At 37.7% G+C, this 25,061-nt stretch overlaps 1 protein-coding gene across 5 annotated transcripts in view; it reads left to right on the top strand.

Moving 5' to 3' along the window:
* Positions 1 to 8,898: 8,898 nt before the first annotated feature.
* LOC147626979 (serine/threonine-protein kinase Aurora-2-like) overlaps positions 8,899 to 25,061 on the top strand; it is a 30,091-nt gene continuing 13,928 nt past the window's right edge. The window contains exons 1-3 of one of the 5 annotated variants that reach the window (XM_086815558.1): positions 8,899 to 9,261; positions 12,361 to 12,606; positions 14,638 to 14,984. In XM_086815558.1, the coding sequence (XP_086671684.1) occupies positions 9,001 to 9,261; positions 12,361 to 12,606; positions 14,638 to 14,952 (822 nt within the window). In that variant the 5' untranslated portion in view covers positions 8,899 to 9,000 and the 3' untranslated portion in view covers positions 14,953 to 14,984. Of the gene's footprint in view, positions 9,262 to 12,356; positions 12,607 to 14,637; positions 14,985 to 25,061 lie in introns of those variants that run through there. The other 4 variants (XM_086815559.1, XM_086815554.1, XM_086815555.1 and 1 more) reach the window with 4 other exon arrangements.

Raw genomic sequence — 25,061 nt, forward strand, 5'->3', positions numbered from 1 at the left:
GCATATTCATTCACAGACATACTCTTTTTCTCCACAGTATGAAGTTCATTCTTCAATTGTATCTTTCATGCCTTGGTATTCGTTCCATAGAGTTTTACCAAGGTGTCCCACGCCTTCTTGGGGGACTTGGCATCCTGTATGTGCCCAATCATGGTGTCATGTATACTAATAGAGAGCCAATACATAACTTTTCTGGCTCCTTGGTTCCAATCCTTGAACTCTTTCACATCTGTAGCGGTCGGATTGATCTCCGATATCTCCGCCGGTGCCTCTTCATGGTCACCTTCTATATAGTCCTAGTAACCCTTTCCCATCAGGAAATTTGTCAACCTGAACCTCCAAGCATGGAAGTTGTTCTTATCAAGCTTCTCAGTAATAATCTGGTTTATGCCATCATTTGACATCTTGCCAGACACACAAATTTACCAGAAACAGCACTCTGGTTTTGTCCTGCACAAACTGCTGTATTTTCTGCAGCGGTACTGTACTACACTCAAATGTCACAACTAGTACCTCAATGTGCATACATACACCCAATGGCAACTGTTGACCTCCTTGCAATACACACAATGTCTGCACAACCAATCTGTCTTCCTGCAATTCTTAAAACAGAGTTCTGCATAGAATCGATGACTTACCCGCAGTGCTCAAAATCACCTGCTTTTTGAAAAACGGAGGTCCTACGCGCCCAAAATGCATTTTTGGCCTGAAAAATTCTGTCCGATAGGACGTTATAGTTGTCCTATAGCTTTACTCGTGTGGAGAAAGCTCCACAATCAGAGATCGTTTGACGGTGCCTCCCGTAGAGCTCCTGACAAGGGTGTAGTCGCCAACACAAATAGGGAAGAGTAGTTGAAGCTCTTACCCTTGTACCGCTTCCTGTGCTTCTCTTGCTTGCAGCTCAACCCTTAGCATGAACCAAGCTCTGATACCATGAAAAGATGCAGGGGAGAAGAGAGCTTGGGCTCTTGCAAGAAGCACACACACACTCACAAAACCCTAAAAGAGAGCACACAAGGTGAGAGGTTGAAAATCTTCTTCTTCTTCACACAACACTCAACACACCATATACAAAGATAAGAGTACACACAATATGAAAAGGTAAACCAAATACATACTAGGGTTCTCTATAGTGTGAACCCAACTAAATGAGCTGGCACTATAACTATGCCAGTCTCTAGAATGGCTGTCACACAGCCTGTCATCCCACTGGCCGCATATCACCCATGATCTCACCAACCATGCCAGTGGTGTAAGTGTGGGGCCTATCCCCTAGGTGGGTCATCAGTGTCCACCGCCTCACTGGATGAGCTCGATATCTCAACATGCCCCAGCACCAATTGAGCATCTTTTAGATGGTGTCGGCAACAACAAATTGATTAATGCATGTCCATGGAACTAGCAGATAGCAGGTCAACTAGTTCATTGTTCCTTCTAAGGCCTATAAAAGGCAATGCTTGTCTCATAGTAGATCAGTTGTCCCTCTACAAGGGTTGGGTCATAGTAGCATAGGTAGGATAGTTTTTTCACCTTTTGGGGCATGCCTATGGCTTCTAGAAAACATGTACCTTTTGTACTATATGAATATACCAAAAATTATAGCCATCTCTCTCTCTCTCTCTCTCTATTCTCTGTCTATGTTGCTTGTTCTTGCATCAAGTGTTCCTATATAGTACTTAGGGCTGAAAGAAAACTACCCAGAGATTTCGCATGTTACAGTGGTATCATATGGCCACTTTGAGCTATGAAGCTAAGTATAAGGTAGCTTTACAGCTCTACAATTAAGTGTGTTTGGCTCAGATGCCTTATGACTAGTTTGGGTGTTGATGGCCATCCTCCACTACCATTTTCATTGACAGCAGGTAGAGTGCATTAGCAGTTGTGAGGAACCTAGTGTTTTATGTGTGCACTAAAAACATTGAGGTTACTTATCATTATGTTAGGGAAAGACTCTTTGGTAGGGGAGATCAACTTGGTATATGTGCTTACGTATGATCACCTAGTAGATTTGTTCATGAAGGCACTTTCTTGTGAAAAGTTTAAAGCTTTCCACAAAGCTTTGTCCTTGATGTCTTTTGGGGATTGATCTGCCATCTCCAGGTACATGTTCACATCATCACTCCATGGGGGGCTGTAGACATCTATGTCATGGCATTAATGGGTGAACTCCAGTCAGCTGAGCTGAGACACTTTTCACCCTCCATAAGAGGGGGTTTCTCCCTCATGCACTCGAGGTGTAAAACCACCCTTATTTCATTATAGGGTTCATCTTATATTGTACTTTTGGCACTTATCACGTAATCTACAGCATTGCTTTGTGTGCCTCTCCTTGTAGTCTCACAACTATGCTTCTTTATGCATGTGTACGGATTTTTCTACTTAGCCGGAGCATCTCTCCAACACAGACAAGGCCGTCGTCATCGTCGTTGCATATTCAAGCTTATCAACTTTAACATTATCATCAATTTTTGCATTCCTACTTCGCATGCTTGCTTTGGTCACTTAAAGTTTGGCAGTTTGTTACACCTTAATAAGCAAGAGATGGTGTCAAAGTTGGCAAAGTTTGAGGTCCCTGTGAAGCATGTATGTGAGGGGTGCATTTTAGGCAAGATGCAATGAGCACCATTCCCAAAAAATGGATCGGTTAGGGTTGTCCAAAAATTACAACTCACACATAGTGATGTATGTGGTCCCATGGGGACACCATCGATTGAGAGATAATCTATACTTTGTGACTTTTATTGATGACTACTCTAGGCACACATGGGTGTATCCGTTGAAGGTAAAGTCATAGGTTTTTTACATGCTTTAGACACTTTATTTCTATGGCTAAAAATGTGTCTATATGTAACATTGAAAACCTTTATACAAATCAAGGGGGGGAGTATATGTCAAAGGAGTTTTATGTATATATGGCTGAAAGAGGCATAAAACATTAATGCACAGTACCTTACACAACCTTAATAAAGTGGTGTGGCTAAGAAAAAGTGTTGAGAAATGCAATATGTAAGGATGCAACATGTGTAGAGCAAGGGGAGGATCATGCATATTAAAACAGGCATAGACTAAGGTTCTAATGTGAAAGGTTGATTTGTATGGTCATTTGTAAAAGGTAAAGTCAAAGGTCAAAAAGTTAGCAAGGAGGCACATGGAGAGTGAGAATTTATTGACACATGGAAGGCACAAGGGTGCACATAAAGCATGGATTGGGGCTCCATGAAGAGCTATATAAAGATGTACTTGGATCACTCGAATGCAAGAGATTATTGCATGTTTTTAGTTAAGCATTATCATTATCTTCCTATTAGTTTAATCTCAACTTGTTTCTTAATCACTATGCTTAATCATGTATCTCATTTGCTTTGGCTTAACCATGCTTCATTTTCAACATGGTATCATAGCCATGACTCTTCACTTATGCCATCTCAAGCTAGTAGCTAAATAGGTATCATTAATCTTGTAGTAATTACCCACTAATCCCTCTTCTTCACTCTACTCATCATTGAGTGAGATAGCTCATCCAATTAGGAAATTTGAAGCATATTGGAGCTATGGAGCTAAGGCAACATCAAAGGAAAGAAAAAGCTCACCATATGCATCTTACAAAGCTCCAAATCTCAGTAGAGTAGAAGTTGGCGGCAAAAACTATAGTAGGAAGGAGTAGATTTGAATATTTCTCTCACCATTGGTAATAATTGAGAATTCCATTGTTTAATTGAGTATATGTGGAGTATGCCTAGCAAGTTTCATATCATTTGGTGAGCTAATCAAACTGTAAATTGAATTTCAAAACTGCCTCTTCTCTCAAAAACAATCTCTATAAAACATGCCTTTAATTCATTCATTTCTTGGTGTTTTTGGGCAAGTGAGAGCTTAAATCACAAGTTTGAGAGTTTGCCTATGAGTATGTATCATCACATTCAATTTCCCTCTTAATTTGAAGGGCCAATTGATCACTTGAACATTGGCAGTTTTTTGCATTAAAAAAAGAGAGCTGGGTTTTGGGTTTTCATGATAAATCACTTGCATTAGCACTAATCATTCCATTCAAATTACTCTTGTACTGAGATTAGACATTGAACTTGAGTGATACTCAAGTGTGAAGACCTTCTCAAAACCCTAAATGACTACTTCATTTGTGATTGAAAAGTTTAAAGGGGAGACCTTCCACACATGGCAAGTTAAGATCAAATTTACGTTAATGAAGGATGGACTATGGGGCATTGTAAATGGAAGATTGTAAATGGAAGGGAAAGGTGTTCGAGAAGGATGAAGCGGATGAAAAGAAAAAGTGGTTAAGCCAGAATGAAAAAGGATTGGCCATCATGGCATTAGGATTGGGAGATGGATTTATCCATCATACTGCATCATAAGATACATCTGAGGGTGCTTGGGATGAGCTATAGAAATTATTTGGGGCAAAGAAAAAAATTTTAAAAATAAGCTTTAAAATATAATTCTTTAGCTCAGACATTAAAGATAATGACTCGCTTTCAACAGACCTTAACAAAATGAAGAGTATAACACAATAATTGGTTGGCATTGGGGCACAAGTATAAGAAGAAGATGCCATAGCCATATTGCTAAAAAGCATGACACTTGAGGAGTATGGCCCTTTGGTGCCTACCTTGAAGGACCTCCTAGATCCAACCATTGTAGGAGTGGAAGCAACACTCATAGAAGAAGAGAAACGGATTCGAGGGAAGATATCTCAGGCTACATCAAGTGAGAAGAAAGAACTCTTCTCAAGAGGACCAGGATCGAGAACTAGAGAAGTACCAAGGACAAAGATGACATGCCATTACTGTGGCAAAATTGGTCATATGGCAAAGGATTGCTGGCAGTCGAAGAATCCAATGTAATGACAAAGGAGGAAGACAGCGATGCGGCCTCCCAAGATGGAGGCAACATCGAGCATCTTTTCTAGATGATATGAAGAGCATGGTTCCTAACCCCTTGTTGTTGAACCACACTCTCTTAGTGTGTAAAGAGTCAAGACAAAGACAACATTATAGCTCATAGAGAAACCTAAACGGATTATTGTAAGTCCGGTCAATGCATGTTAGGTATTAGACCCTCATCACATTGAGGGGAGGTGTTAAGAAATGCAATTTGTGAGGGTGTAAACATGAGTAAAGCAAGGGGAGGAGCATGTACATTAGAAAAGGAAGAGACCAAGGGTCCAATGTCAAAATTTGATTTGTATAGTCATTGGAAAAAGTGAAGTCAAAGATAAAAAAGGTTGCACATAAAAAGTGCAAGAAGGCACATGTAGTGTGAGCATTTATTGATACATGAAAGGCATAAGGGTGCACACAAAGCATGGATTGGGACTCCTTGAAGAACTATATAAAGACATACTTGGAACACTCTAATGCAAGATATTTATATGGGTTTTAGTTAAATATTGTCATTATCCTTCTATTAGTTTAATCTCAACTTGTGTCGTAATTACTATGCTTAATCATGTATCGCATTTGCTTTGATGCACCATGAGCTTAACGATGCATAATTTTCAATAGAAAGAACATATCTCTTTATGGAGATGGCACATTGCATGGTTAAAGGCTAGAATTTACCTTATGTTTTTTTATTAGAGGTAGTTATGTGTGCCACTTATGTGCTAAATAGATACCCCACCAAGGCCTTATAGAATGATAGGAAGCCCTCTGTGACTCACTTACATGTTTTTGGTTGTCTTGCTTATGCTCTTGTGCTTTAGCAACAACACAATAGGATGATAAGGTAGTAAAATGTAATTTTGTGGGATATAGCTCAGAAAAAGCAAAGGGTATAAACTCTACCATCTAGCCACAAAGCTAATTTTGGTGAGTAGAGATGTTGTCTTTGATAAGAAATCAGTTCAACCCATGATTTTATGTAAAAAATAGAAAAATGTATGCTCACAAGTTATCTCCTATCTTTATATAATGTCAAGTAGCCATATGTGGAGCAAATGAATACTCAAAAGATGCTACAAAAAATCAACCCATGATTTTATGTAAAAAATAGAAAAATGTATGCTCACAAGTTATCTCCTATCTTTATATAATGTCAAGTAGCCATATGTGGAGCAAATGAATACTCAAAAGATGCTACAAAAATCAACCCATACTACAGGCTCAAAATCAGCTCAAATTTTAGCCAACAGATCAAACTAATAATGAAGCAATTATGGATGTTGTAGTGGATGAGGAAAGGACAACCATATAGGTGTCCAAAAGTATGCAAAAATGGTTGTTGCAAACATTGCAAGATAGGTCTCATCATGTATCTTATTCTTTTGTGGATCATGCTTCATTGCTAGTATATGCAATGAAGAGAAGCCTGTTTCCTTTAAGAAAACACATGAAAATTATCATTTGATGTAGGCCATGCTGAATGAGTATAACTCAATCCTAAAAAATGACACTTGGTATTTAGCAAATTTACCTTATGGTGGTAGAAAGGCAATTGGTACAAAGTGAGGGTTTATAAGCCTAATCATAAAGCTAATGGTAGCATTGAGACCGCTACAAGGTAAAGCTTGTTGCAAAGGGTTATGCTCCAAGCATCTAATCCCACTGATTTCTCGTTGATTCACTCCACCTCTTTTGCTTGATTCTCTCCACCTCTCCCAGAATATCTCCACACCTCCTAAATCTCCTCAAGCTACCCTTTATTCTCTCCTAGTAGATTCTTCTCACCTTTTCACAGGTTCTCTCACATTTACAGATTCTCTTTTACAGTCTCTAGCCAAGGGCTTGTTCCCGCACACACCCTATTCACTTATATATTTCAACACCTCCCCTCAAGTGAATACTCCTAGCACACCTGGACCCTATACCAAGTTTCCCTCTTACTTGATAGTCCGCGACCAGTGCCTCAAGTCCCTAAACTCATAGTCCTTGACACACTCTCTCTCTATGTGTCCAAGGCTACTATAAGTGCCCATGACCTCCTTGACTAAAGTGCTCACACATACATCTACCACATGGCCTACATCATCGGCGGTGGCTCAGAGGTGGTTTTACTTTGTTGGGGCAGGTTACATTGGGTTGTGGGGTCTCTCTCTCTCTCTCTCTCTCTCTCTCTCTCTCTCTCTCTCTCTCTCTCTCTCTCTCTCTCTCTCAGAAAAGATGATCCGACTACACTTCCTTAGGAGCCTCCATGAAGTTTGCCGATGTCGTTCCTTCTCCACTGGATTTGTTGTAGCAGTCTCTTGCCATGTGTCCTGGCTTTCCACAATTGTGGCAAGTGAAGGTCCTTCCTCCTACTCTGCCTCTTCCTCTTCCTCTTCCTCGTCCTTGAGAGAATCCTCCTCGGGTGAAGAATGCTTTTTCTTCTCCTGCTATTGAGTCGAGCCATTTCTTCTCTTTGCCTCTGCTCTCTTGCTCTAGTAGATCTCCTTCTATCTCGTGTAGCTTCAATTCAGGTACATTCTTTAGTGTTGCTACAATATTTTCATATTCACCTTTGTCTACACTCTTCAGAAGCACTGCTAGTGCCTCATCATCTTCTACCTTTTTACTAATAGCTGCCAGTTGTTGCTTAATGCTTTTATATTTGTTCGTGTGTGATTAAAGGTTCACTTTCCTTCATATCCAATCTGTAGAATTGCATTAACAGATTTATCTTTGAACTTTTAGCTTGTGTGCCAAATAATTTATCGAGTTCATCCCATGCATCTTTTGCCCATTGTATCCTGTGATGTGATGAATGATTTCATCATTTAAACTGAGTGCAATAAGTCCCAATGCTTTTTCATTCCTGCTCTTCCACTCATTTTTCCCTCTCACCTCTGGGCATTCATCTCTTCCCTCAACTAGCCCCCACAGATTTTTCCTCATGAGCAGATACATGGTTTTTGTCTGCCATGTGTAAAACTGCTCCCCATTAAATTTGGCTCTCTCTTGTGATATACTCATGATGATGTGAAGAGGGTCTTACCTCTTGATCCAATTTCAAGATTCAAGGGCAGTGTCTACCGTTTTCCAACTCAATCTGGTGTTTAGGAGATGATTACAATAGATTTATCAGCATAAAATCACTAGAAATTACATTAAATCAAGGGTAACCAATTTGTACGGAATGGTTGGAGTATCAAACCATCTCCGAATTGCAATCTGAAGTTATAGGGATCTGTATCAGATACCTAATGGTTAATTTAAACCCTCAATTGCACCAAAAAACAATGATTAGCACTGATTAATCATTGATTGGCAAATTAATCCTTTGTTTTGTGTGCAAAAAACAGAGTATGCAGGGAGCCCAGATCTGAGATGTAAATATACCCACATTGATGTACATATGTGTGTGTATGTGTGTGTGTGTAGAGAGAGAGAGAGAGAGAGAGAGAGAGAGCACATCTAAAAAGAATAATTACTAAATAGTAGTTGATTTAAATTTGCATTTGAGTACATGTTGTTTGAATGCTTTAAATAAAAATATGATTTTCTTTCTACTTGTATGAATGAAAATCCTTGGTTTAGAATTTAATATCTTTGTTATGCATGCATTCCTAAGTTAGTATGATTTATTACTATCTATAACTCACCTATTAACTCCCCTATTATGTCATGTTTTAAAGAATCTTTCTCAATCATGGTGTATAAAATATGAGCTACTTGGTTGTTGTTTTCTTGGACAATATCCTTATTTATTTGCTTTTGCTACCTTGAAAATTTATCATAAGTGCTCTTTGACTATTTAAATAGGGAGACCGCACATTGCTTTTGTGTGATAATGGGTTCCCAATGCCATAGTGGAACATCAACACCACGCACTATGTCCTTACCATATGGTCCATGATAGGAAGTTCCATTATTTAATTACTTTAAAACTAAAGTTACTTTCACTATGCTCATCCACTACAACTTTTGTGTTTGTCTATGTATTAATAGAAAACAAGGTGGGAGTGAGAGTGCATTAGTTCTTCTTTTCTATCCATATATTATAGCTACTACTAAATCGTATCTACATACTATAGGATATACAAACTCCTCTCTTTGCCACAAAGTGATGTTCATTCAAAGCCCTTCCTCATTATTGATAGATTTTGCATGGAAAGATGTGGTGGAAGGTTTGCTTCATTTTGGAGCTTCCATCGCTATGTTTTTGGTTGCACTTGCAATATCTTTGATTATAAAGCTAGGCATGGAGAAGGAGATGGCTTTCTCTTTTATTCGACCAAGTTGTCAATTGGCCATTATGGGTCTCTTCCTCCAATTTATTTTCACACAAAAGAACTTCGTGTGGATTATTTTGCCTTACCTTTTCATGGTAAGTCTTACTCTCTCAATTAATTTTCCTTGTACCAAATTTGTAGAATCCACTTTGCTTTTATGGTTCTTCTAAATTAACATATGCCTTGTGATTTTTGAGTTAAAGATTATGTTTTCAAGCCTAAGGGCATCGTTAAAATCAATGTATGGCATCTTTTATAGTGAGATATTCCTTAATTGTTTACATGATTTGTAATGTTTATATTAAAGATTCCAATAACACATTTGACTAAGAATGTACAAGATTCATCTCAAAATCATACTAGTAAAAACATGGTACCCTCACATAGGCATTTTGAAAAGTGAGGCTTGCAAGGAATTATGCTTGTTTGGATTTACTCTAATGGATTTATAGATAAACCACAATATGCAAGAATCTCAAGATGCAAATCATATAAGGGTTTTGAAAAGTGAGGCTTGCAATGAATTATGGTTGTTTTGGAGCTACTCTAATGGGTTTATAGCTCAATCACAATATGCAAGAAGCTCTACTACACAAAAGCTAAATCATTGTTCTAGTAGATTTATAGCTAAATCACAATATGCAAGAATCTCTACTACACGAAATATTTTTAGTTTCCATTATTGGGCTTTGGAAAAAATTACAACAAATTAAGCTATTGAGTGCACATAAATAGCAGCAAAATAGTATAGAGTTTTTTTGTAAAATAGAGTATTCATACAATGAAGTGAATGTTAGAATGGTATATAAGACTTGATTGTTGAGAAATTTAATACTTATGAAATCAAAAATAAATATTTTTCATACAAAATAAGTGTTTCATTGGGACATCATATCTTTGAATCTTAAAAAACCGCTTTCTATGCTTCATGATAAAGCTATGCTCTCACTTATTTTTCATACAAAATAAATGCTTCATTGGGACATCATATCACTTTGAATCGTAAAAAAACACTTTTTATGCTTCATGATAAAAATATTATCTCACTTGAAATAGTATCAATTTTTATTATACAAGCTATCAAATCGTTGTGAGAAGGAGATATAAAATGTTATGTTAATTATGTAAATATTTATTATAAATTCAAAGAAAACTAATACATCATGATGTTTTTGATGAAGTATAATTTACTCTTACAATATGAGTCAAATTTGATCACTTTGAAACATATTACTTACTTTAAATTATTGTATTCTGTATTATAAAATTATCTAATTATGTTTTACTTTCTTGCTTACCAAATTGGAAAAAACATTTAGACTTACCAAATTATGTTCTACTTTTTCTTGCTTACCAAATTGAAAAAAAAAATTAGAGTTCACAAGAAAAACAATAGAGTATATAAAAATACATTCTTCTATCTATGTTGAGACAAAATAATAACAATATATCCTCTAAACAATTTACATCATGTAATCAAACCGCTTAGAAAAAATTAAACCAATTGTCGAATGCATTCTTGATCATGATATATAGATAAAGCTTTTATCACTACTACAAATGATTGATTGTCATGGTTTTTTTGTATATAGTGAAAAATCTTCTCAACAAGCTGTAAAAAAAAATTAAATTAAATTAGCTCTAAATCTTGTTATTTTTAGTATTACTTAAATCATAATTTTTTGTTTTCATGGCTTGAAGAAAAAAAAGTGCTTCAAATTGATATGTAGATTTTGAATATATAAAGAGGTAAATAAACTCATAAAGTCATTAGATTACTTTTTTTAAATGTTTTTTGTTATCATTCACCTACACATGATAAGATTTTTTTACTCTTTGTGTGTGTGTGTGTGTGTGTGTGTGTGTGTGTGTGTGTGTTATGGGGGAGGGGGGCAGTGGTGGAAGGGAGGAGGAGCATATAAAAAAATAACCTTTTTTTAACATTTTGAAGAGGCTTAAAAATTATTGAAGTGGCCTTGTTGTTAAGGAGAAGTATGTAAAAAATATATCTTTAACTAATGAAAGGTCCATGAAAAAGATTTACATACATATAGTAAAAGTTGTATGTTATATTTACAACATGCTTAAAAATCTATCAATGCAACATTCAAAAACTAAAATGTTTAAGGAACATAGCTTACTTGACAAAACCATAGAAAGATATGTTTAAGGAACATAGCTTACTTCTTTGGGCACATGAAGTTTTTTTTTTCTACTACCGTCTTGAGTTGAGAGTATTTTTTTTCAACTACTATCTTGTGTTGAGAGTATTTTCTTATAAGGATTTTCTCTTAATCCTTGAGTTTTAAGTGCAATAAAGGTTTTACAAAGGTCTTTAAAGTCTACAAAAAAAAATGTTTTTTAAATTACAATGTTAGTGGGGCTTATCTATAAATAAGTTAGTTTGAAGATTTTTTGTTTATAATGTGGTGGTTAAAAATAAGTTCAAACTTCATTTTAATGCTATTCTTGTAGTTATAAAACTAGCACTCAGATTTTAATTTAATGCTAGTTTGTAGCTAAAAGTCGAGTGTTAAAATGTCATTTTGAAAATAGTCTTATTAAAACATTATCTCGTGGCTTTTGACTTCTATACAAAAGTTATTTCTTTTAAGTTACAAGAAATATTAAGATAAAGCTTTTTAGTAGAAATTCATTCTTAACACAAATACTTAAGGTGAAAATTTCAATCTATGTATGATGTGTATCCAAGTCAAATGTTTTGATTTTTAAAGTAACTCTTTGAAACTATATTGAGAACTTTTTACATGGCCCTATACAATCAAGTCTATTTTCATTATAAAATAACTTTTTTAAACTTTGAATTCAAGCCTTAGAGGCATATGTCAAGCTAGACTAGTTTCATATCTGTTTTTGTTATTATTTTTCTCTTGATTTTAAAATAAAATGTCTGCCCATGAGCCATTTAAACCTTCTTTTATGGCTTAATTATGGGACTAGTGGCATGGCTGAAGTTCTAAATAGCACATATATGATTTTTTATGCTTAATAATGATAAACATTCTTGATGGGCATTTTCTTAGATTTTGTTTGAATGTTTGATTAAATGTTTTATTTCATGAATTACTCATGTTTGGCTAATCACTTCAAGTCTATGTTTGATTGAATAAAATGGGAATATTTGATGTTTTTTTTAAAGAGGGTAATTACCTTTAAGTGTGGTGGGCAGGCAGGTGGTGATAGCTGCTTACACTGCAGGGCAAAGGGCCAAGCATTTTCCACACTCTGTGTATGTGGCAGGGGCCTCAATACTTTTGGGGACCTCCATAACTTTGATGTTTCTTGCTATGTTGAGGGTGTTTCCTTTCACACCTCGCTACATGATCCCATTGATTGGAATGATTGTTGGGCATACCATGACTATTACGGGTATCACTATGAATCGCCTACGAGATGACTTGCGCCTACAACAAAATTTGGTAAAGCTTTCTAAACTATTTTCTAAGTTCTTTTATTAAAAGACATATTCTTACTTTTTTGTTGTGTTTGGTCTTCAACTTCTTTCATTAAAAGATAGATCCTTACTTTAGAGATGTATAAAAGGTTCAAAATGTCTCCCACCATGCCCAACTTAAAAAGTGGCATCCTTTGCAAAGACTCATTTCTCTAGCACATTTTTTAAAAAAATTATGCCCTTAATAATTTAAACCATGCACCTCAAGCACTATTGTAGGATGGCCATCGAGTTAAATTATGCCCTTCTAAATTTTGGCCATGCCCCTCAAGCACTATTTGCAGGGTGGGCATTGATTCACCTCTAAATAGTTTGCTACACATGCAACTACAGCAAGTTGAAATAGCTATGGAACAAGAAATTACTCTTGCTCCTTGATTTGCAAATCCCTCCCAATCATTAAGGGTAGATATATTTTTTCTCCTTTTGAGCAAGATATAGGGGGTGGCGGAGTAGGTTTTTAGGCTTAACTTGATTTTTATGGAAGGAGCATCAAATGCTATATAACTATGTTAGATAGTTTGTCACCACCATGGGAAGGGTGTATGTGGGGTGGGCCACGCTAGAGGCTCCTTGAAACATAGGGAGGTCATGCCTCCAAGGGTAGACACATATATATTCAAGAAACACTTATTGCTGCTAAGTGGCCGATTTGATGTGTACACAAGAATACATAACTCAACCATGTTCCTAAACACCATTTTGTAAAGGCATGGTTGTTTCACTTTGCCCATCCCCTCCCCTCTATCTTCCCTCATTTGTTTCCTTGTGAGAAAGATGGGGATGGAAAGATTCTGTTTTAAGCTTGATTGGACTTAGTGAAGGAGCAGCAAAGGCTATAAAATTATGTGAGGTAGTATTTCATCTTCATTGGGAGTGCTTGTGTGGGGTGGACCTAGTTGGAGGCTTCTCCAAATGAGGGAGGTCATGCCTCCAAGGTCAAATGCTTAGATACACTCAAATTACACTTACCACAAGTATACCTAGATACAATCAAACAACACTTATCACACATCCCTTTGATGTGGAGGCAAGTATACATAGCCCAATCATGATTGTCAAAGTGGTCGATTTGATGTGTACACAAGAATACATAACTCAATCATGTTCCTAAACACCATTTTGTAACGTCATGGTTGTTTCACTTTGTCCATCCCCTCCCCTTTATCTTCCCTCATTTGTTTCCTTGTGAGCAAGATGGGGGTGGAAAGCTTCTTTTTTAAGCTTGATTTGATTTAGTGAAGGAGCAGCAAAGGCTATAAAATTATGTGAGGTAGTATTTCATCTTCATGGGAGTGCTTGTGTGGGGTGGACCTAGTTGGAGGCTTCTCCAAATGAGGGAGGTCATGCATCCAAGGTCAAATGCTTAGATACACTCAAATTACACTTACCACAAGCATACCTAGATACAGTCAAACAACACATATCACACGTCCCTTTGATGTGGAGGCAAGTATACATAGCCCAATCATGCTTGTCAAAGCAATTTTGTAAAGGGAATGGTTGTTTAACTTCACCCACCTCCACCTCCACTTCCACCTCCACCCCCTCCCCCTCCCTTGGCCCTCCCCTCGTGCATCTCTCTCTCTCTCTCTCTAAACTTTTTGAAATTGAGGCTCAATGTATGATGATATTAAAATGAGAAATATATATCCACTTATGGATGAGATTAAAATGAGAAACATGTATGCAATTTTTTGCAGGATGGGTGAGATTGAAGTTGAAGTAGCATATTGGCATTCTTAATGCAGCTTAAGAGAATTATCTTTTTTAATGCACATTTGAAATTGACAAAGGTTCTAACTACCATGACGATTATGTTCTTGTGAAAGGCATGCTAAAAAATTAAACTTTTTAGAGACTCTATACTTATTAATATATTTTATAAGTATTCAAAGAACCCTCTCTTTTCTGTGTTACCTACATATTTTGAAAGTGCATGCTAAAAATTTAATTTGATATATTAACATTACTCTAATCCTCTTGTTTGTCATAGATTGAGGTTGCTCTTGCATTAGGTGCAACACCACGGCAAGCTAGCATAAAGCAAGTGAGGAGGGCACTTGTAATTGCACTTGCTCCATTGCTGGATAATGCAAAAACGGTAGGGTTAGTGAGCTTTCCAGGGACAATGACTGGAATGATACTTGCTGGAGCATCGCCCCTCCATGTGGGCCTAGTTCAAGTTCTAATCATTAACTCTATATTGTGTGCATCAATCCTTAGTAGTGTCACCTCTACTTACTTCATTTGGAAACTATTTTTCACAAAGACATACCAACTAGAATCAAGTGTATTTATTGAAGAATAAGAGTGTTTGTTTTTGCATTGGAGTTTTAAATAGACATGACATTTCTCCATAGTCAAAATTCCTAGATTTTACTACGTCTAGACTAGTCAATCAAATAAGAGCATTGTATTAAAAAAAAGGTTTGTTTATGTAGATCATGAGAGCTCTAGATTTGTATTTTCTATGTCTTTGTATATTTTGTTGAGGTGCAAACATAAATCTTTGAAAAGTATGGGATATTGCACTATGTATGATGTTTTCTTATGGAGTTAGCCACTTAGCACCTTAATGCAATTTAGACTTCTTATAATATTACTCTCAAATTATGTTTTATGTCACATTATATAATTCAATAAAAAGAGACACATTTTTAATCTGCTTTGCTAACATAAACTAAGCCACTAAAATAAAAGTAGGAGGCTACACCTAAAACACTTTATTGAGAACACCTTTCTTAAGCGTCATTTTGATTTGAACTCATGGATATTTCCCATCTATAATAATTATGTTTCACTAGTTATATAAAACCTCAAAGATGTATATGAAACAATTTAACTATATCCTCCTTGTGTTTATAGGGACCATTAGCCAAAACATCAAAAGGGATGTAAATTTTTTCATGCATGGATGGATTACATAGTAAAGGATTCCCATAAACATAGATCTTTGGAGATGCAATACAAGAATGGCATACAAACAACAATAGTGAATGCTTCAAGTATCATAATAATCAATGTGATCTGCTAGAATCTATTTTCTTGTTAGCCGGATGGTTAATGCAAGCTATTATATGAATTACAACAAGTGCATATAGAGGAAGTTTCAATGGCTGATGGGTTTTGCAAAGGTAGGCCAATGGCCTTTGGCAAATGCAGTGCAAAATTAATCATCTTCACACAGAACATCACCAATGAGGTCAGCCTCAAGAAGCTAATTGATTTTTGTGCTCATCTAATAAACCTCAAACATTACATGCATTGTGGTAGCTATGGGTAGTTGGGACCCCATAGCTCTATGTGGGTAGTTGGGATCCCATGAGGTGTATTGTGTATGCTCTCTCTCTCTCTCTCTCTCTCTCTCTCTCTCTGTGCATCTCTCTTGCTTTTATCATAAAATCAGCAATTAATGTATCACTAATCTCAATCAAGAAGACCTTCTCTACACTACGTGTAGCATTATAGGGCTATTCGGGCTTGTTTGGAGCATCTACTATTATATCCAAGTTAGTTTTACTAACCTTCCAAGAAGCACCAATAAGAGCCATGGAGGTGGAGCAATTGTGAACTTCCATCACATCCAAGGCACGAGAAGTTGAAGGCCGGCATCGCCAGAGTGGGATAACCACCTTAGCACCATGGTGGATCTTCCCAAGAAGATCCATTTCACTAAGTATGATGGTAAGTTTGTACATTCTTGGCTTCATCCGTTTAGTTCATATTTTGCTCTTGTTCAGAGATCCCACCAAGAAAGGATCATGTTGTTGGTTGCTATGCACCTCACATAAGAAGCTAGCATGATATTCACAATGTGGTGACTTGGAAGTCAGATAGGTTTGTGGACTCGTTTCTTGCCTTTGCAATACCTAAAACATCTTGAGGATAAGTTTCAAGGGCCCATGGCAGTTCTCACCTATGCAAAATAGGGTCACTTCAACTACAGAAGTTAGACAAGGAAAGGTTGGGCAACTTTTTGTATGGGTTAGACTTGTTTACAGATATAGTGGGATGTCCGTGCTTTTTGCCCCAAGGTCCTAGCAGATGCTGTGTAACTGGCCCAAGACATGGAGGAGCCATGACAAACCCAAGCAAGCCCAAAGCTCAAGCCCAACCCACCGAAGGGCAGCAAAATGCTATCAAAATCCCTATATAAAGGCAAGCCAATGTTCATTCATAAGCATTTAGAGACATGGGATGCAAAGGGAAGACCAAGGGCATGCAATCACATCATCTACCTCCAAATCATCGTTTGCCAATAACTTACAGAGGAGGATAGTAAGTTTTAGTTTATGCATAGGCTTAGATCTATTTTGGATCTTTGCCAATAATTATAATTACTCATTCAATTAGTAATATGCATGAGGAGTAGGCTAGATAAAGAGTCTCGCTCTTCTCCTTCTCTCTACTTCTCTATGTCAGTTTTGCACATGTAATTAGTATTAATTTTTATTGCTTAATGTTAATCATCATTAATCACACTTCCACATAAGTATGCATGTTACAACAATATTCGAGCCTAAGTTAGTCCTAGGTATGGTTGTGTATTTTGAATTAGGATTTCTAAAATGAGGGTTTGGGTTTTAATACCAAAATTAGGGTTTTCATGTTTTGCATTAGTTCAGACCTTGCATCAATGCTTTCATCCCAATTTAGCTTTACATAGCAAATTAGGGTTTGGGTTTTAGGGTTTGCATACCAAAATTAGGGTTTTCATGTTTTGCATTAGTTCAGACCTTGCATCAATGCTTTCATCCAATTTTAGCTTTACATAGCAAATTGGGGTTTGCGATCTTGCTTAGGCAACCAAATTAGGGTTTGCGATCTTGCTTAGGCAACCAAATTAGGATCTGTTTTTTTTTTCAACCACCATTGTGCATTGAACTACAATGCTATGCATATATCTTGCATGTAGCCTTAGTTTTGCATGCAGATTAGGTTAAGCCGAGGTAGGCAACTAGCCCATCAAGGTGTGTGTTTTCTTCTCCAAGAAAATATGGCAGACATGGAATATGTTCTCATATTGAGAAGACATGTTCTTGGAATTGGTTAGAGGCTTTAAAGCAAGATTTCAAACATGGTTTCTTCATTATGCAAGATTAGAGTGGCATAAAGATCCATGTGGGAGTCTAAGTTGGTTGAATGTGAGAGAGATCCAAGAACAAGTTGTAGCTGAGACAACTACAGAGACCAAAGGCAAAGGTACAAAAGTGCAGAATCCGCCAAAGGTCTCAATAGGGAGTTTCCAAGGATACTAAAGAGCTTCCAAGACCTAAAGTAGATTGAGAGGAGATAGCTTCCTTAAGTAAGAATTGTAGACCGGGGTGGAAGTGTCTAAGGAAGTGCTACCAGGTGGAGGAGTCAAGCAAGTCATGGATTTCCTCTCAAATGACTACAAATTCTCAAGCAAGTCATGGATTTCATCTCAGATGACTACAAATTCTCAAGGAGTGTAGACAACTTCCTTAAGTAAGGAGTGTAGACTAGTAGAAGGTTTTAAGGAGGTGCCGATGTTGGTGGTGGAGGAGTCAAAGCAAGTACCGGATTTCATCTGTAAATTCTCAAGGTGGCACTTACACCAACCACTCAGGATTATCTCACCAAATCCAATACAAAGGAGGTTAATACCAATGCCACGAGGGTTTTTGAGAAACCAAAGGAGTCTCCCATGTTAAAAGAGCATCCATTGGCAAAGGAGCAAGAAGAATAGCTAGTAGTTCCAATGGAGACAACAGTGGTAGCAGAGGAGCCAAAAAGTTGGGAGATGAGAGCCTACAATTGGACCAAGTCAAGAAAGGAGAAAAGGTGCGTGGTTTTGCCCACTACTACTCAAAGTTTAGCAGGAGGGGATGTCACATGAACACCTTAATTCCATGCCATGTAGACATGATTGTTATAGCTACATAAAGGGAAAAGTTAGAGGCCTTATATGTCACATGTGCAGAAGCTCTATGTCTTCTTTCAGCCCCAAGTATATGAGATAGGAACCTTAATACAAAGCACCGAGAGAGAGAGAGAGAGAGAGAGAGAGAGAGCTATATTTTTAGTATATTATATAGTATATAAAGATTATACAAAAACTTGTGGCCTTTGGCCTTCCAAAAGAGGAAATATAAATCGTATCTATGATCTGCCCCATCTAGGGGGGATGACTATAATGATTATTAGTATTTCCTTTTATAGGCTTTTGGAGGGCTTAACAACTGCGGCCAGTTCCATGGATGAGGATTATGTTACACGCGGAGTTACACGTGGAAGCTCTGGGAATCTTCTTTCAGCCCTAAACACATCCTGGAACATGTTGATGCAAAAACACAAATAGGAGAGAGAGAGAGATAGCTGAGTATTCAATATATCACATAGTACAAAAAGGTACAACTGTTCTTGCAGCCATAGGTTGCCTTCTTGAAAAGGTAGAAACCTTAATCTAAGCCTAGACTAATGATCCAGCCAAGAAAAGGGTTGAATGAGTCAAACGTTGAGCAAACATGCCTTTATAGACTGGAATTGACACCATCACAACTGGTCGACTGCTGGTTGGCTAGCTACCTGGACAAAATTCGACTTATGTTGTAGCCGACTGGACATCCACTTGTAGATCCTGGTCGATAGCCCCTCCATGTCCACAACTAGTCAATCCCTTGCCAAATCAACAACTCTTGCTCCTAATCTCTAGTTCTAATCAGTCTTTATCTAGTTGCTCTCTTGAGGATTAGATCTGGGCTTAGCTAGTGCATGTCTTGCACATGACATCCCCCTCTGCTAAACTTGATAGCGGGATTCCAATTTGATTCTTGGATGACCATCATCATCCCAGTCTATTCCTGGACTCCCCTGTCATCCTTCCTACTCTGGTAGCCTTTTCACTAAAAACCTGGCCCGATCTCCAAATCCCCTTGAACTCTAGTGGGATGAACTATGCATATGTTCCATCGAGTCTCCATTCTATTCCTGCCCTATCATTGAACACTGTCTCTGGTCTTCTTTCTTGAGAAATGAGTATGACACTCTCACTCCACCTCTTAGAGGATGAACCTTCCCTAGAACCATTGCCTTAAAGCCTTTCCTAGTGTGCCCCAAGTAGCACCCGACTCACAGGTTTACCATCCCCTTGGGCACACCACCAACCAATCTCCTGGGAGTTCTTCCCTATCTTGTGTTCCTTGCCTTGGGCCTTGTAATTGTGCACTTTCTTGTAGCTTGGACCTGTACACCTTCATCTAGGATTGAATCAGTGTTTAAGCATGATTCGCTGATACCAATGTTACATGTGCGAAAGCTCTAGGAGTCTTCTTTCAGTCCTAAACACATCCTGGAACATACTAATGCAAAAACGCAAAGAGAGAGAGGAGAGAGAGAGATAGCTGAGTATTCAATATATCATATAGTACAAAAAGGTACAACTATTCTTGTAGCCATAGGATGCCTTCTTGAAAAGGTAAAAACCCTAAATCTAAGCCTAGACTAATGATCTAGCCAAGCAAAGGGCTAAATGAGTCAAACGTTGAGCAAACATACCTTTTATAGGCTGGAATTAACACCATCAACCGGTCAACTCTACTAGTTAGGTAGCTACCTATTGGATAAAAACTCGACTTATGTTGCAACCAACTGGACATCCACTTGTAGATCCTAGCCGATAGCCCTTCCATGTCCACAACTAGTCAATCCCCTACCAAATCAACAACTCCTTCTCCTAATCTCTGGTTCTAATCAGTCTTTACCTAGTTGCTCTCCTTAGGATTAGATCTACAGTGCATGTCTTGCACATGATGACAGATTATTACCAAAGTTGCCAACTTCACACATGTGAGCTTCCATACTCTGGCTGACTATTGTCTAGCCTCCTAGACCTTCTTCTCTGCATACCTAAGCCTTAGATGACCTAAATCTACCGCCAAATAGGGGTCAACCTTGGAAAAGTTCCATGTCCATGTGGCATGCACATGACAATATTTAGGTAGTTTGGCGTAATTTAAAGTAATCCTATAGGTACCAAGGACATTTACCAATGGTTGGGACAAGTATTGGGCACAATATAAAGACATTTTTTGATAATTTTTATGACTTTTTATGACCTCAAAGGGATGGCATCTGAATATGACTTGCTATCAAAATTTCTATGTAAAGGTAGGCCAAGGGTTATTCATAAGCATTGAGTGTAGGGGATGTAGAGCCAAGACCAAGGACATGTAGCCACAAACATCTAAATCAGTCAAGTACACCTCCAAATCAATGTTGTCCATTAACGCACAAAGGAGGATAGTAAGCTTCAGTTTATACATAGAAATTTGGACTTAGATCTATTTTGGATCTTTGCCAATAATTATAATTATTCATTTATTTAGTAATATACAACAAGGGTAGGTTAGGAAAAGAGTCTCTCTCTTCTCCTTCTCCCTACTTTCTATGTTGATTTTGTGCATATGGTTAGTGTTAATCTTGTTGAAGTGGAGATCAAAGTAGCAACACACACATAGATGCAACAAGTAAGGAGAGATAGATGGAAGTACAATAATCAAAGTAGATTGAGAATGATCGAAGTACAAGTGAAGTGACATAGATGCGGCAAGTAAGGAGAAAGAGATTGAAGCACAATACTGAAAGTAGATTGATGAGAATGAGTGAAGTACAAGTGAAGTAACATAATAAGGTTACTTGCACATACTCATAAGAGTGCATACATACAAGAGGGAAAAAGTGACTTGTCCCATTATTAGCCTACATCCACACATCACTACCATATAGATAGATATGGATCCCCCTTGTAGTAATAATGTGAACATGTATAGAGATCCTATGTGGGTGACTGATTAATCCCCAAATGGCATAAGAGCTCAAAGCTTTGTAAAAATCTTTAAACCTCTCTCATGAGAGAGATTTTGTGAACATATCTACCATGTTGTTGTGTGTAGAGACTTAAGCTAGGCTAATCTCTCTTACATTAAGCCTCTCCCTGCATAATGATAATGCACCTCAATGTGCTTTGTGCAAGCATGAAACTATTGGTTCCTTGCAACGGTTTAATGCACTCTAGCTATCACTGAGGAGGTGGGGAATTGTTGTCGAACACTAAGATCTGCCAATAGGCATCTGAGCTATACACACTAATCACTATAAAAGCTGCCTTATACTTAGCTTCATAGCTCAAAGTAGCCTCTATCAGTGGTTGGCTACTTCTTGCTAAGCCATGATATACATGAATCACCAAGGTAAAAGAAAAAGCCACTAGTGGACACTCACGTGTCATAACATCGAGCCCAATTGGAATCAATGACAGCATGCAGTTGATCATCACCTCCATTAACATAGAATAAGCCAAGGGACTAAGTGCCTTGTAAGTATTTGAATACTCACTTGGTAGCCTACCAATGCTTACTTTCAAGACTGTGTATAAACCTGGTTAACTAGGAGACCCCAAATTGTAGATAGATGAGGCATCCAATAGTCTACTTAAGGCCATATAAAGCTTTTCTTAACTTGCATACTTTATACTTGTGTCCTTTCTCAACAAAACCACAAGGATGAGATATATAAACCTCCTCATGCAAATCACCATTCAAGAAGACAATCTTGATATCCAACTGATGTACATTCCAACCATGATGTTATATCTATGCAATAATACAAATAATTGTAGTTATATGAGACGTGGGTGTAAAGGTCTCACATAATCTATGCAATAATACAAATAATTGTAGTTATATGAGACGTGGGTGTAAAGGTCTCACATAATCTATGTCCTTTTTTGATTATCCATGCCTACACTAAGCTATCAATTAATTGCTCACTAATCACGTCTTAATTATCATCTAATCTCTTTGTTAATGATGTTGATTCTAGCATTTGATCCACCATAGCTCATCACATTGATTATCCATGCCTACACTAAGCTATCAATTAATTGCTCACTAATCACGTCTTAATTATCATCTAATCTCTTTGTTAATGATGTTGATTCTAGCATTTGATCCACCATAGCTCATCACATTGCTGTAATTTTAACAATCTATTCAACACATGTGTAGCACTATTGCCTCCATCCAGAATTTATAAGGCAAGCCTTTGCCTTTAACCATGCATCTATCCATTCCCATCAAGGACCTATTCTTTCTCTCAGCAACACCATTTTGCTGAGGAGAATATGTCATCGTGCATTGATGCTTTATGCCTTTTTTGCCATAAAATCTTTAAAAGCAATGGACATGTATTCCCCCCCCTCAATCTGTGTGTACGGAGGGTTTACACTTTACAACCTATGTGATTTTCAGCTTATGCCACAAAATGCTGAAAACATGCAAATACATCAGATTTTGCCTTCAAGGGATACACCCAAGCAAATCTAGAGTAGTCATCGATAAAGGTTACAAAGTATAGATTCTTTCCAAAAGATGGTGTCCACATAGGACCACACAAGTGATAGCCCTTCTTAATCCATCTTTTGGGAATTAACAAAGCCTCTGACTCTTTGTTAGGACATTTAGTAGTGATATGTCCCGTTTGTTTACACTCGTTACATTTCATTTTGTTGGGATATTTGATCCAACAATTATTTGCCAAATGACCCACCTTTTTGCAATGGGCACATCTTACTTTGACCACTTGATGTGACAAAGCTTGTTCGATATTCGATGAAGTGGTTGAAGATTCAGCTCCTCCCTTTGGCCTCTTTTCTTCATCAAGACAAGATTGAATGACTCCTTTGAGGGTGGGATTAGGTATGTTCTTCAGGGTGGTGACTAAGGTGGGGTACACCTTCTTGACTGCTTTTAGCAAAACAGCCACTGCATCATCTTCATCCATTCTCGCATTCACTGATGCAAGTTGAGCCATAAGGCCCTTCAAGTGAGAGATGAAGGCTCCAATGCCGTCTCCCTCTTTGAGTTCCAAGATGAAAAATTTAATTTTGAGTGAGATCTTGGAATTCTTACCACGAGCTCCATAGAGCTTATCATCAAGCTCATCCCATTTCTCCTTTGCAGTCGGAAGCTGGTCCACATGGTGAGAAATGAGAGCCTCATCAAGATGAAGCATGATGATGGCTTGTGCCCTCTCATCATCTTCAATATCTTCAGCCTTAGTTCGATCAAAAACCTTAGTGCCGGAGATGAATGGCCAAAAACCTTTGGACATCATCTTGTCCTTGACAAGGACTTGCCAAGTGTGGAAGCCCTCTCCCGAGAACTTCTTGATTTAGGTGTTTTCCTTTGACATTGGGTATTGAAGGAGGTTATTAGAGAGTAATGGGCTGATTTATGAAGAAGAAAAAACCAGAAATTTATGATATTTAGGCTTAATTAGAAAGAGAAAGGCTTATGAGAGTGCAACAACCCTTAATCAAGCCAAGGATGTTGCATAAATAAGAGATTAAGATGGTAAATTTTATGGTTTAGCACTTAGGGTGTGTGCCCAACCAATAATTTTAATGGAGATTAACTTCATTAGTGTTAAGGAACACTTTGTTTGGTGATTAAGATCACCATTAGTGTTTAAAAACATGATTAGTGCTTAAGAGCACATTTTTAGCATCTAATGATACTTATATTGGTGATTAGATTCACCATTAGTGTTTAAGAATACTCTTAGTGTTTAAAAATACTTTGGAATAACTCCCCTTTGCTGGATTAGAAGTCTCATTAGTGTTAATCAACACTATTAGTGCTCATAAAATAAGCACACTTTGAAGGCTTTGTGAACTTGAAGATGATGAGGAAGCTTGATGACGTTTTGATGAATGAGACTTATGAATGCCTCATGTGGTTGGCCATCGCTTCAAAATCAAGAGTAGGATCAGCAACAAGCCCTCACAAGATTACTTAGGTGATTAGAGCAAAGTGGAGAGGATTAGAGCAAGAAAAAGCATAATTATGAAGCTTTTATGCAAGCTTCCATGGAAAAAACCAGTAGCCGCTTGGTCTTTTGCCTCCCACGCACGTTTTATGCCTCCATTGCAGCTGAAAATGGAGCTGTAGACCCGTGAGGCTTAGGGCTTCAAAAGCCCTAAGCTAATGTGGCTTAGGATGTACCACAACAAGCATATGCGCGTACGACCTCCAGCTCTACAGAGAAAGTGCGCCGGCCTGCTTGTAGCGCAATGGCGCGGCATAGAGAGAGAAAATCCAAAAATCACCTGTACGTTCCTGAGCGCCTGGAGGTTTTCTTCAACTCCTTAGTTGGAATCAAGCCAAGATGTGGCCTCCACAAGCAGCCGAAAGGCCACCACTGGCTGGGGGTTCTTCTCCACAAAAAGTGAAAAAAAGGATAACCTAGTCTACACCATTGAAAATGTGACCTAATCTACCCAAGCTCTAGATACCATGTTGGAATTCGTGGTGCTCATGCTAGATCAAGTATGTGGAGGAGAGGGACTCACAAAATACAAGAAAATATCTTGCTTATTAAGTTGCTCAAATACAA

The sequence above is a fragment of the Cibotium barometz genome, chromosome 21 (genome assembly GCF_041138505.1).
Source record: "Cibotium barometz isolate CiBa-2024 chromosome 21, ASM4113850v1, whole genome shotgun sequence".
Classification (NCBI taxonomy): Eukaryota; Viridiplantae; Streptophyta; class Polypodiopsida; order Cyatheales; family Cibotiaceae; genus Cibotium; species Cibotium barometz.